The sequence below is a fragment of the Lissotriton helveticus genome, chromosome 7 (assembly GCF_964261635.1).
Source record: "Lissotriton helveticus chromosome 7, aLisHel1.1, whole genome shotgun sequence".
NCBI classification, from domain to species: domain Eukaryota; kingdom Metazoa; phylum Chordata; class Amphibia; order Caudata; family Salamandridae; genus Lissotriton; species Lissotriton helveticus.
This window is the reverse complement of record NC_136068.1, coordinates 1,295,726,999-1,295,741,759: the sequence shown is the minus strand read 5'-3', so window position 1 is coordinate 1,295,741,759 and position 14,761 is coordinate 1,295,726,999. Positions and strand designations below refer to the sequence as shown.

The 14,761-nt window shown below is 48.0% G+C and overlaps 1 protein-coding gene across 2 annotated transcripts in view; it reads left to right on the top strand.

Annotated features, from left to right (window-relative positions):
* Positions 1–13,922, top strand: part of WBP2 (WW domain binding protein 2) — a 201,195-nt gene extending 187,273 nt beyond the window's left edge. The window contains exons 7-10 of one of the 2 annotated variants that reach the window (XM_078654555.1): positions 7,436–7,512; positions 8,136–8,622; positions 8,677–9,693; positions 9,982–13,922. In XM_078654555.1, coding sequence (XP_078510681.1) covers positions 7,436–7,512; positions 8,136–8,186 — 128 coding nt within the window. In that variant the 3' untranslated portion in view covers positions 8,187–8,622; positions 8,677–9,693; positions 9,982–13,922. Of the gene's footprint in view, positions 1–7,435; positions 7,513–8,135; positions 8,634–8,676; positions 9,694–9,981 lie in introns of both variants that reach the window. The other variant, XM_078654554.1, reaches the window with a different exon arrangement.
* Positions 13,923–14,761: the final 839 nt, after the last annotated feature.

The window sequence follows — 14,761 nt, the reverse complement described above, 5'->3', positions numbered from 1 at the left end:
ATATGACCCCTGTCTCCCTGCATCGCATTTCGGCGGATAGACGACACACTTGCCCGCGGTGTGGAGCGCAGAGGGCGGGTTTCCTGCATTTGGCATGGGAATGCCCTCTGGTCCAGGACTTTTGGCGGAAAGTGGTGGCTCACATTGCCCGGGCCACGCATACCGGGCTTCTTTTGGACCCGATCCATTGCCTCCTGGCGCTGGTACCCAAGCCCAGGAAGAAGAAGCTGTCTTATAAATTCTTGCAACTCTTGTTGGTTCTGGCGAGGAGGCGTGTAGCTATCCCTTGGATGGGTCAGAGGGCACCCGACTTCTCCCTTTGGCTGAGGGATGCGAGGGAGTGGGCCTTGGCGGAGGAGACGCACATGCAGTGCACCCGCAGGGATGGGAAGCTGCAGGAAGATCTACTTGCCTGGAGGGTGTTGTGCATGGAGGGGCTGGCGGAGGATGATTCGGATGCCACCAGCGCTGAATTATTTACTCCCACTAGTCCGGAGTCTTACTGTGCGGGGGAGGGGGCGGGTGTGGGGGGACGGGATTCGGTGTAAGGACCCACTGTAGCCACGCCGGTATTCCTTGATATGTATGCTTGTACATAGCTGTGAGCCCCATTGGTCCATTCTCCATTATTATGTCTAGACCTTTGCTGGGCCCCACATTTATGACCTACTTCCTTCGACTCTGTACTATTGATGCCTTGTTTTGGGGGGTTTTGGTTATTGTTACAATGTTACATACAATGAGAATTCAGAATGAGAAAATTAGCGAATGTACTAATAGTTTCGTATCCTTGGGGCACAAATGCATTTTTCCTTTCCTCATTACATGCTTTGCTCCTACGCCGCCCAGCCTCCGGGATGTGGGCCGTCTTTGGCTGTGTTTTGTCCTGCAACAGCATGTTATCATCCTATGTGCATAAGCGGTTTTGATGACCTTGTACTTTGTGCCCATTTTCTACTTTCGCAATAAAAACATATTTAAAAAAAAAAAAGAAATTGCCATTGATGACTTGATACCTCGACAAACGAAGCAAACTGCTCAAATGGAACAGGTGCGACGTCAACTGAGGGGGCTCCAGGATAGGGTGGATGATGCAGAAGGGAGGTCCCGTAGGAACAATGTACGAATCCTGGGGATACCGGAGAAAAGTGAAGGACGCAACCCTCACAGTTTGTGGAGACCTGGCTGAAGGAGCATGTGGCGAAAGAGGGGCTGTCGGTGCTGTATAGCGTGGAGAGAGCTCACAGGGTGCCACCTAGGCCTCCTCCGCCTGGAGCGCCCCGAGACCCCTGATCGCCCGTATTTTGAACTACAAGGACCGCAACACAATTCTAAGGGCGGCATGAGAAAATGCTCCTACCCGATTCGAGAACAAAACGATCTCCTTGTATCCGGACTTTACGCTGGCGGTCCAGAAGGCCGGGGCCATGTTTCAAGAGGTTAAGAAGAAACTGAGAGCGCACAGCTTAAAGTATGCCTTACTCTTCCCAGCCAGATTGAAGGTGATTTATTGGCAAACATACATTTTTTTCAAGGAACCCGGAGGAGGAAGCGGACTGGCTCAAGATTATTTTCTACCCCCCCTGCCACTGAGGACTCCCTTCCACGGGGTGGCTCTGTGCGTTCCCCGCAGCGACCGGATGCAACATCTGCACCGGAAGCTACTGAGCACAGGGGGGCGGACCCTGGGATGACTCCATCGGTGGAACAGATCACAAACAGTCAGAGGGATGCTTTACTGGCGACGGCAGCACTGGCGGAACATGATGCCAGGACCCGAGGTGTTTCTATTCACTCGTCGGGAGGGGCAACGGCCCGGTCGGAGTCCGAATCCAGCCTAACATGATTCCCTTCAATAACTGCACAAACGGCGGACAATTACTGAACTGAGGGAGAGGGCCAGACAAGAGTGGTATCTATAATGTACTGCCTGGTAGTTTGCTCTGCTGTTGATGTAATACATTGCCCTGTTCTATGTATCATTACATTGACGTATAATGGGTTTGTGTTGGAGGGATACGGTTATGGTATGTGACCAGGGCGAATGGCAAATACTACTGTGGCGGTTGCCGCCCCCTCTCCCCCTTGGCAACTACCCTGTGGTATGATTCCAGTAGGGTGATGGTTGAGCTGTTAGTTGTGGTTTGGTCCTCCGCTGTTCATAGGGGGACCCGAGTATTGGGGTGTTTTACTGTTTTTGCGGGCTCAGCATTGGCTAATATGATACTGTCCAGACTCAGTAGTTCCTGTGGTCCTGGGGGGACACCTTATACGACGGCTAATGGCGAAACCTGATACCTATAAATGTAACTCCTGGAATGATCGGGGCCTTGGCTCAATCCAGAAAAGATATAGACTGCTAGCCCAACTGAATAGACAGAAAGTGAGTGTGGCGTTTCTACAAGAGACTCATTTAAATCAAGATGAGGCAGTGAAGTTAAACAAGAAGTGGAGGGGACAATTATTCTTTACATCATATTCGGCATTTGCTAGGGGGGCAGCAATATGGCTTCAAAATGGCTCGCCCTTTAAGCTCATAGAACAAAAAGTTGATAAGGAGGGCAGATATGTGTTAATACATGGGTTACTAGATGGGGAACACATTGTATTGGGGAGTGTTTACACTCCAAACACAGAGCAGGACAAGTTCTGGGAGGTTTTGACCACACTGTTGGTAGACTGGGAGGGATATCCGTGGGTGATAGGGGGTGATTTTAATGCGGTATTAGATATTGAACTAGACAGGTCACACCCACCGCTGCATAACACACCCAGTAAGAAACTTGCGGGGGTGCTGCAAAATTGGGCACACGGTTGGGGGATAATGGATGCGTGGAGGGCAAAACACCCGAGAGACAGGGAATACTCATTCTACTTCCCAATGCACAAACTACATACCCGTATTGACAGGATATTCTGCTCGGCTACGTTAATAGATGCAGTTAGTGACCAAACTCACTTGGGGAAAACATTATCAGATCATAGCCCAGTAGAGATCACGCTGCAATGGGGAAAAATTCCGACCCTAGTGCCGACATGGAGGCTACAACCGCAACTGCTAGAAGACTCAGTTTTCAGAACAACACTAGCTACTGCTATAGATACTTCTCGGAAAATACAAATACAGCTTCCTCCAGACAGATAGAGTGGGACGCATTCAAGACAGTATTGAGAGGAGTAGGGATCAGCACGAGAGTAGGATTGAGACACACCCTAGTCACGCAGCTTACTGACATAGAAAATACGCTGGGGAGGCTGGAGCAGATGACTGCATTAGAGGAGATGCATAGGGCACAGCTGCAAGAAGCTCACATACGTTATGCTGAACTATTGGAAGATCTGAGGCTGTTAGATCATAGGCTTTATGCGCAGAAGCAACATGCGATAGCAGACAGGGCGGGACCGTTACTGGCTAGGATTTTTAAAGATGCCCCACTGGTTGTCCCCATACTAGAGGTTAAGAACACAAAAGGTGACATGGTGAATACGCAACTAGACATAAATGAGGCCTTCAGGGAATATTATGAAATTTTATATACCAGGCCAGATGACATAAGAGGAGTGAATCTGGATGCTTTTTTTGACAACCTGAATCTCCCCCAAATACTGCAGGCACACAAGGAGGAGCTGGGGCTTCCAGGGACTGTGCTGGAAATCAAAAAGGCAATAAATAGCTTGCCTCGTAATAAATCGCCTGGTGGGGATGGACAGCCGGTGGAATTTTATGCAGCGTTTGCTGATCTATTGGTACCCCACCTACAGAGTCTTTATCACTCGTCCTTGGAGATAGGAACCCTTCCACTTACCACGCTGCAGGCCACGGAGATTTTACTGTTAAAACTAGGACAGGATAGCAAAGACATGGCAGGTTATAGGCCCCTCTCATTGCTTAATGTAGATTACAAAATTCTGAGCAAGATACTGGTGGTTCAGATTACTCAATATATACCGCTATTGATACACAGCGTCCAATGTCGGTTTGTCCCAGGCAGGAACATGGCCCTTAATATCAGGCGGCTACATCAGATAATGGCCCACACTCTTCCGCGGGCTGGTGTAGTCGGTTGTATTTCATTGGACCTACGCCAGCCCTTTGATTCCCTGCAATGGGAATACATGTTTTATACTCTGTCTAAATATGGTATACCTGTAGACTACATAAAATGGGTAATGTTGTTGTTTTAAGATCCTACGGCCCGGGTGAGAACGGGTAGGCACATCTCGAGGCAATATGTGGTTGCAAGGGGTACCAGGCCGGGATGGCCACTGTCGCCTTTGCTGTTTATCCTGGCATTAGAACCCCTACTATTGAAACTGCGCCCTACTGCGGGTCATAAGGGAATAGTGTTGGGTCCCACCACGCATATTGTGTCCGCGTGATTTAATACTATATTTTAGGGACTTGGATAATGATTGTGAGCCTGTGCCTTCAGTTTTTGCCACATTTCAAACATTGTCTGGGCTGTCCATCAATGAAAACAAATCCTATGTCTATTTTACAGACGCAACCCATACTGGTGCACTGGGTTTTGGGGACTGGTTGTTCCAGATCGCACCTAGCACTTTTAAATACCTAGGAATCAATATATATAGGGATACAATGGATCTCCTACAGGGCAATCTGAACCGTGCTATCACCTCACTCCGATCCCAAATAAAATTCTGGGTCACCATGCCCATATCTGAGGCAGGCAAAGTGGCAATCGCTAAAATGGTGGTGCTCCCTAGACTGCTGTATTTTGTCACCAATTTACCTATAATGGTAACATCTAAGACGTTTAAATTGCTCTCCTCTATGCTGCTGATTGAACTGATCTGGGGTAAGGGCAGGCGGCGCATAGGACTTACAAAACTGTACTTAGATACTAACCTCATGGGTGCTGCTGACGAGCTCAGCTCATCATGAGGAGCAGCGGAGCTGCCCTCATGACGAGCTCAGCTCGTCACGGCCGTTGGAACGTTCGCACGCAGGGCTAATTTCCCCGCTGTACTGAACGTTCTAAAAACGGGTGTGGCCGTGACGAGCCGAGCTCGTCACCAGCACGGCGGTGCTGCGCGCGACCCCCCTGGGGGGAAACACCCCGCAGCAAAGGGGCTAAACAAGTGGGTATGGGGGTTCCTGACCTAAAAGCCTACTGTTATGCGAGCCAATTGCAATGGTTAGCATACTGACTGGCGGGGCGAAACCTGCAGGAAATAGACATGACACACTTAAACTGGCAAAGAGGTGAAGTACACATGCTTATGTTGCCTAATAGCAAAATCCCACCGATGGCACCACACCTTTTGAAAATTGTGTTACTATACCGGAGGCATTCCCTTAGATACACCAAGACGGTGACCCCGTACGCCCCCACCATACCTCTGCTGGGGATTCCCACTCAGATGGGCAGGATTACTAAGAGGAGAATAAGAGCATGGGAAGACGTGGGTATAACAGCAGTGGGTGATTTCTTTAGGGAGAGCTCCCTGATGCCACATGATGTTTTTGTACGGAAGCACAGAGCACCGGACACAGTATTCCTCTTACACTGCAGTTTATCTCACTACATCCGCACTAAATGGGCACCTTGGGGTGTAGAACCAACCACGCACACATTGATCACAATGCAACATCTGATGGGTAATGGTCGACACCTTACAAGATGACTATACAAGGGCATCCGCGCAGTAGCAGCGTTGTCTCTCCAGACTCTCCGAGGCAAGTGGAAAGCGGATATAGGCCGTGCGCTCAGGGACAAGGGATGGAGTGTGTCGTTAGAATACCCCAGGAAGGTATCGAGAAACGCGAAATTCAAGTTCATACAACTCTTGCTCCTACATCGGGCCTATCTGACACTGTACAAGTTGAAAACCATGTTTCCAGATGTATCGGATGTGTGCCCGCCTTGTCAACTGCAGGCAGCGGATCTGACACACATGCTGTGGAAATGTCCACGACTACGACATTACTGGACCGGCAGTCTGTGGGATCCTAACGTATAGCTCCGGTGAGGGCTAATGACAGTCTGGAATATTGTTTGCTGGGGCTGGGTCCCAAAGAGAAGAAAGGTAGTCCGGTCACTAAATTGAATAACTTGGCGCTCATTCTGGCCAAACGTAATATTACAATGAAATGGAAAGCTGCTAGACCACCGGGTTTGAAAGATTGGTATGACGAGTTGATGAGGTAGGGCAGGGCGGAAGGTGCGGAATTGAAGAGAGAGGAGAAACGTGGACTGCGTAAGACGCCTATATCTATGGGATGGAATTTGTTGTTGGAGGAGCTTGGCGTGTAGACATACTAGAGTATTGTCCCTAGAGTGTGATGTGCTGGAGCTTGGGGAGGGCGGAAACGAGGGGGAGCTGGGGCTCTGTGGAATTAACAAAATAAAAAGAAAGGGGGCTGGTTGCTGGAAGCCATCATACAAATGTCAGTGTATAGCAAAGAGACAATAAGTACAATTTCTTCTTCGCTGAGCCTATGGGGGGAGGGAAGGGGTGGGAAAGTTGATAGGATTTTTTTTTTCCCTAAAAATCTAATGCAAGGTTACATGTTGATGCAGTTCTCTTTGGGCGGAGTCCCATATGCCAGGAAGTATCCTGTCAGAGTTGTATGAAACTTAGATACGGACAATGTGGGATGCTTTTACTTTTTTTTTTTTTTCATTTTCTTTCCTTAAAAACAAAATGACAGTAGGAATGATACTGGGTATGTTTGAAAGGTACACACATGCTACATTGTGGTAAATGGTGTAAACAGTGGCTTAACATACGGTCTGTAATGTTCCGAGGAATATGATTCACACTTATGTGACAAGACTGTGCGAGGTGTTACACCCAGTGATGTACTGTAATGCAACCTTCTAATAAATTATATATTTTTTAAATAATAAAATACCGCTGCCTGGTGTTTTCTGTGCTTGTGCTCGTTGGTGGACAGGTTATATGCTGACACACAGTAAAAAAAAAAAACACTTCTTACACATTTCCTACGCACTAGGTCTTTGTGTAAGGCTTGTGTGTCGGCCTCTCACTCATTATTTACTGATTCATGCACACTTTACTGGAAATAAATATGTGATTACCAATTAATGGTGTGGGTTTAGACTTGGAAGTGCATTTTAATCCAGAACTGTTCAGCTGGGAACGAAGAACTAACACTCTACTGCAAAATCCCCATGAAGAGGGACCAGAAAGAACCAGAGGTCTCTTCATGGGATCTTTAATAGAGCTACATTCTTGAAAGCGCTTCCCCTGAGGTGAAATGTACTTGGCACCGGTCAATGATTGGCTGCAAGGGCTCCAGGGAGCTGTAGACTCCGTCTCTGGCCCGTGTCTGTTTAGTCGCTCCCCCATCTTTCCCCCTTTCGTTCAGAGTGTCTCATATATGCCTGTTTCAGTCAGCCTGTCCTGAGGCACATCCTAACCTGCGTTGTTTTCTTTTCACCCACAGCCGAGGCGAAAGCTGCGGAAGCTGCAGCCAGTGCATACTACAGCCCAACGAACCCTCACACTGTCTACATGCCCATGGTACGTTCCATCAGTATTGACTATTGACTAGACAATGCATGGGTCCCTAGTATGTGAATTATCAGGGTGCCCCCGTCACAGTCTCAGGGGCACATTGAGTGCTACTAATTGTCCACTACCTTACTTTTGATAGCAGATTCTCGTTCAGAAAATGGAAGGGGTGCTCAAAGTATGAAAGGCTGCTAGTGTATAACTCATAAAACATTAGAATTTCTTCGGTAACTTTCAAAAGAGAACATTTAAAGTTGTCCCTCTATTTTGTGTACGGGCGGCTCCTCAGCAGCTCGCTTGCTGATTGCAGCAGTGCAAATCATATACACAATTCAATCAGGTGATGTATTTTTCCTACTATATGTTACCCTTTGGAAAGCTGTAGGTGGTTTTGAATATGGTGTTCTTGTGGCAGCACAGAGGTGTGAGTGCAGTACGTCGACGTCCTTGATTCCCACACCACCCCCACGCCCCCCCTACCCTACACGCGCGCACACACATTTTTTATTGTGGATTTGTGATAGATTTTAATTCTGAGACTGGAAATCGAGATGTGGTGGGCAGCCTCTGAACTTGTGTGACTCCAGATTGCCCTTCCTTAGATACAAAAACGACTGTTTTTTCTCCTTCAGAATCAGCCTCCTCCGCCGTATTTCCCACCAGAGGACAAGAAAACCCAGTAGGCTGTGCTGGCTGCTCCTGGCCTGTGAGAGTCCTGGACATCATCTGGGTGCCACTCCCTCTATGGCATGCTGCTCTGCGACAAGACTCTGATGTTCCGTGAGCGTAAAGCTTGACAACTGGCATTGTGCCCTTCTGTGTTGTGACTCTCTCTCCAATTCTGAACGGGGGTGTATTCCCCACTCTGCTTTTCCATCGTTGAACACCTTCCGGAATTTCTAAAGACAGCTCGACTCGAGGTGTCTACCATCAATTCAAGGGAGCAGACCTCTTCTTCGCACCTTCTCCTGGTTGTGTTCAGATGTGGCTTTCCTCCTCTGTCGTGCTTGTCAACCTAAAGGTTCTGTTGCAACGTTCCCTTTGTTCTCGGTGTGCTTTGGAGTTGTTGGCGTTCCACTGGTGATGTAGCCGACAGTGAGTCACTGCACTCTTGCAGCTGCATAGGGAAAGCAAGGTTTATCTATTCTACAGTGGGCCATTGCACTCTTGCAGCTGCATAGGGAAAGCATGGTTTATCTATTCTACATTGGGTCACTGCACTCTTGCATAATGAAAGCACATGCATCCTCGCCTGCCGAGGGGCACTGCGTGCCTGCGCTGTATAGTGAAAGGACGGGCTATCTATTCTACAGTGGGTCACTGCACTCTTGCATAATGAAAGCACGTGCTTCCTGGCCTGCCGAGGGGCACTGCGCGCCTGCAGCTGCATAGTGAAAGGACGGGCAATCTATTCTACAGTGGGTCACTGTGCTCCTACATAATGAAAGCACATGTATCCTAGCCTGCCGAGGGTCACTGTGTGCCTGCAGCTGCGTAGTGGAAGGATGGGTTATCTATTCTACAGTGGGTCACTGCACGCCACCAGCTGCATGGTGAAAGCACAGGTATCGTAACCTGCAGAGGGTCACTGTGCTCCTACATAATGAAAGCACATGTATCCTAGCCTGCAGAGGGGCACTGTGTGCCTGCAGCTGCATAGTGAAAGGATGGGTTATCTATTATGCAGTGGGGCCCGGCACTCCTGCAGCTGCATGGTGAAAACATGGGTATCCTAGCCTGCATAGGGGCAATTCGCTCCTGCAGCTGCATAGGAAAAGCATAGGTGTCATAGCTTGCATGGGGCACTGCACTCCTGCAGCAGTATAGTAAAATCATAGATGTCGTAGCCTGCAGGGGGTACTGTACCTGTATGGGAAAGCATAGGTGCCCCGGCCTGCAGGGGGCACTGCACTCCGACTTTCACTGACAAGTTGCAGAAGTAGCTTAGCCTTCAGTGAGGTGCTGTTCTCCTACAGCTTGATAGTGGGTGATCTATACTGCAATGCACCTATACTTCAATAGGGCATTGCACCCCTCCGCTGTGTAGTGAAAACATGGATCACCTGTCCTGGAGTGCAAGCATTGGTTACTTGTCCTGCAATGGGGACACTGCAGTTGCATAGTGAAAGCATTGACTACCCAGTCTGCAGTGGGTTGTTGCACTTCTGCAGATGCATAGTGAGAGTAGAGGTGACCTAGTCTACGGGGGTTGGGTAAGGGAGCACTGCAGTCCTGCAATTGTGTTTTGGAGGGCCAGATAGCCATGCCTGCTTGAGTGCATTGCCCCATTGCAGCAGGTTATTGTACTTCTGCAGATGCATAGTGAGAGTAGAGGTGACCTAGTCTACGGGGGTAGGGTGAGGGGGCACTGCAGTCCTGCATGTGTGTTTTGGAGGGCCAGATAGCCATGCCTACTTGAGTGCAGTGCCCCATTGCAGCGGGTTATTGTACTTCCGCAGAGGCATAGTGAGAGTAGAGGTGACCTCTTCTACGGGGGTAGGGTGAGGGGGCACTGCAGTCCTGCATGTGTGTTTTGGAGGGCCAGATAGCCATGCCTGCTTGAGTGCAGTGCCCCATTGCAGCAGGTTATTGTACTTCTGCAGATGCATAGTGAGAGTAGAGGTGACCTAGTCTACGGGGAGAGGGTGAGGGGGCACTGCAGTCCTGCATGTGTGTTTTGGAGGGCCACATAGCCATTCCTGCTTGAGTGCAGTGCCCCATTGCAGCGGGTTATTGTACTTCCGCAGAGGCATAGTGAGAGTAGAGGTGACCTAGTCTACGGGGAGAGGGTGAGGGGGCACTGCAGTCCTGCATGTGTGTTTTGGAGGGCCAGATAGCCATGCCTGCTTGAGTGCAGTGCCCCATTGCAGCGGGTTATTGTACTTCCGCAGAGGCATAGTGAGAGTAGAGGTGACCTAGTCTACGGGGAGAGGGTGAGGGGGCACTGCAGTCCTGCATGTGTGTTTTGGAGGGCCAGATAGCCATGCCTGCTTGAGTGCAGTGCCCCATTGCAGCAGGTTATTGTGTTACTGCAGGCGCATAGTGAGAGTAGAGGTGAACTAGTCTACGGGGGTAGGGTGAGGGGGCACTGCAGTCCTGCATGTGTGTTTTGGAGGGCCAGATAGCCATTCCTGCTTGAGTGCAGTGCCCCATTGCAGCGGGTTATTGTGTTACTGCAGGCGCATAGTGAGAGTAGAGGTGAACTAGTCTACGGGGGTAGGGTGAGGGGGCACTGCAGTCCTGCATGTGTGTTTTGGAGGGCCAGATAGCCATTCCTGCTTGAGTGCAGTGCCCCATTGCATCAGGTTATTGTACTTCCGCAGAGGCATAGTGAGAGTAGAGGTGACCTCTTCTACGGGGGTAGGGTGAGGGGGCACTGCAGTCCTGCATGTGTGTTTTGGAGGGCCACATAGCCATGCCTGCTTGAGTGCAGTGCCCCATTGCAGCGGGTTATTGTACTTCCGCAGAGGCATAGTGAGAGTAGAGGTGACCTCTTCTACGGGGGTAGGGTGAGGGGGCACTGCAGTCCTGCATGTGTGTTTTAGAGGGCCAGATAACCATGCCAGCTTGAGTGCAGCGCCCCTTTGCAGAATAGGTTGCCCGTGCTTTCACTAAGAAGCTGTAGGAATGTAGCGCCCCACTGGAAGCCAAGCTACCCACATGCTCTCCTTCAGCAGCAGGTTGAAAGCATGTGTGACCCAGCCTCTTGGTGCGGCTTCGGGTACTTTGGCCAGTGCGTGTCAGCAACCTGAAGCTGATGGGGCTGGAGCATGTCCTATCCACCTCCCCAACCCACAATCACACGTCTGTAAGCAGGTTTAATGTATGCACCGTGGTGGTGATGTAGACACAAGCCTATGAAGCTGGCCACTGAGAACAGAATTTAACCACCAGATTTGGAAACGTGTAAAACGGTTGCCAGGCCATGTCATTTTCCCGTGTATGTGTTTAAGACCTTGCTTTTCCATTTTGGAATGTTGACGTTGAGCAAGCAAGGCATGCCTATGCTAGCCTCTTCAGAAGATTTTAGCACGTACTTACGAGGCTTAATGTGCTATGGGAAGCATCTGACCCAGGTACCAGTGGAAACAGAAACAACTCAAGCACAGAGACCTGCTGAAACGCACCACATCGTTGGATAGCCCCTTTCATGTCGACCTGAACTATCTGTACAACGCCCATCAACCTACCCCCGCTTACTTATAATATCGGGTGTTACCAGTAAGGTAAGGCTGGGTTGGTCTGCACCTTTCGCCCTTTCTAATGTTCCTGCTTCTCACTCTCTTTCCCACACTTTCTTTTTATCACTCTCCCTCTCATCTATACATTCTCGTCATGGAGGTGAACTCCGTGCTCCGGGCTGAAGGGAAAAGATGCCCTGGAAAGACATACAGAATGACTGTACGCGGAGTGAGCCGAATACTGGAAAATGTGCTATTGCCCTCGAGCATGTGCCGTAAAGGCCAGTAGGTGTGGAAGAGGTCTGTCATGTTAAGGTGAGTATTCTAAACCTTTCATGATCTTGCCATTCCAGTTCAATCCACTTCTGTTAACCCAAAACTATCCGAAATCCAATTTTATGCTGTCAACCAAGAACACAGATCAGCACTCTTGAAAGGAAGGCTATTAAACTTTTCATAAAATATTTTAAAGTCTTTGTCAGGTCAGTGATTAAAGTTAATCCCATAACTTTACACTCATCACCTGGATCGACCTGTTACTATGAGTTCTACTAAAACTTGAGACTATTAAAGGAGCCCTACAGGGTTCTGTACCAACGAATCATGAGAATCTAGCCTTCCGGGGCACAGTGCTCTCTCGATGGATTTAATTAGAAACAAAAAAGAGCACCTTGAAGTCAATTCCAGCTGTTGTAGACAGCCAGTGAAACCTTGTTTACACCAGACAAATGGGATTGTTGCAGGTTATATGTGCTACTGCTGTGGCTGCGGGATTCTGGATTGATTCAGTGATGCCGAAAATATTTTTGATACACCAGTGAACAAGCTGCAAAAATCCAGCTAGGACCCTTTGACAGCACATACTATGGTATCTGTTTTTTGCCCTCCTCATGGAACAAATGCAGTTTGGCTAGGAACCATATGATTTACCTCATGTTCCCTAGATAACAGATGGCTGACAATGAGCTTCGGCAGTCTAACTTCAGAATAAAGTTTGGTTGGCCTTTTCCTGATGCACGAATGCTCATAAAATGCACAATCATTAAATGCACAATCCTGGTGATGGAATGCCGAAAATCAAGTTATTTGCTGTTTTAACACCTTCCAGGCCGCCTCCAGTGTTGTATGACCTCTAAGAGACTGCACAGTTCTTATACATCCTGTTCACTTTTACTTCTAAAGTGAAGCAGTGCTGGGTGTACATCTAGATATAACAAAAAACACACCTTCAACTTATAATTATCAAATTTCAAATGGGAAGTATATCACCCCTCAGATTGGCAAACATTCCACCCTTCCACGTAGTCAGCATGCAACCCTGAGATTATCATAAAGTGACCTAGTGAATATTCCTTATATGAAAATCATGTATGGTGGGCATTCATTTAGTTTGACTTGGATACTGTGAATATTCCATCTCTTAACATCCCGTAATGCCAGCATTCCACCTCCAGGATTTCCGTATAATTTCTATTCCTTCCCCCTTGTATTCCCATATATTGAGCGTTCCATCTGTACGAATCCAGTATGGAATGATACCACCCCTTGTATGCCCATTTCTTCAATCCGAAATCAGTTCCCAGTATAGGAATGTTCTATCCTGAACATTACCATATGGCTAACAGTCTATTCCAGAAATTCTACACACACTCAAGACCTCTGCATGTCCAAACATTTCTATGTAGTCTAATCCGAATTGTGCAACATTTATTTCATGAGCTTTTGTCTTTGAGAATCTTCTACTACCAAAATATAACCTTCTTATTCCAAAGCTGTCTCTTCTATCCTGGAGATTCCTGCCTGATGAGCTTCGTACCATGAACATTTCAATGCTGCCAGAATTCCACATTTGAAATTCTGAAGTGATTAACATGCGCTTTGAGGTTTCAGTTTATAGAGTTTTGCACCCTTCGAATGGCTGGGTATTCTTTCCATGTGAAGACTGATATTACGTGTTACACTTTCTTCCCATTACCCCGGAGAGGTTGTGCCTACTGCATCTGAAAGTCACACCCTTAAAACTGACAGTCCATCTGCACACTTGCTAATCCCATCACTGCTCATTTTGCAGTCACTAATCGCGACTAATCTAGCAATGTAAAGAAATGTTTATTTTCACCAGTTATTTATTTAAAATAGGTATATTAATATATTAAAGCGTGACTAAAATGCTGTGTAATGGGGTGCATTTTGAGTTGTATGCTGAACCTGTGAAATAAAATATTCTGAACTACCCAAGCGTCTTGTCATTTTGCTTCTTTACGTGTATAGAAGGGTCTCGCAGATATCCAAGTTTATCCCTCATGGCTTTTTTTGGCTATAGAAAAGGGGATACCTGTGCACGTGCCTATGTATTTATCAAATGAGCATTTGTCGTCTTTCAACTCCAGTCCTGTCTCCCTCAGTTATCCCAGTTGGAATCACGTCCCTTCTGTCTTCTTTGCCCAGTAATTAAGCTTTATCTTTGACTCCAAATTACTCTTGAGTGCTCACGTTTGTAAGCTATCACAATCTGCCTGTTGCATGGAAAGTTCCGTGCCAGCTCTTGGAGTCCTCCTCGTCAGAGGCTAAAGTCATCATCAGGTAAGTCTCATAAGAAGAAGACCTAGACGTCAAAGCATTCTTCGACTTAACCGTGCAGGACCAACTCATCGGACGAGGCACAGAATGACACAAATCTAGGCGTGCCGCTCCCACACCTCCCCCTGGAGTCTTCGCCTCGATCCGCTTTACTTCTCCCTGAATTTCCTGGAGCCGGCGAGACTGGCATCCAACTCATTGAGTTCTATGAGGCCACGAACCTCATCTTTGGGTGACCAGGCCCCTCTGGAGCACCTTTTGGCCCCATAAGTTCGATAGGTGCCCCTTGAGAAAGATCGGTCATGGAATAAAAATTACCAGCAGAGTCTATAGAATCCGTATCTTCAGCTGAAATCAATGGCACCGAAGCCAACAGCTCTGATATTCCGGAAATTTGATCGTTTACCACAGTGGTTTAAGTCATTAGCAGAGCGTACAGTAGCGTGCAATTGTTTATCCTGAATTAGATTGGGATTATCTGGACTTTTAGAAGGATT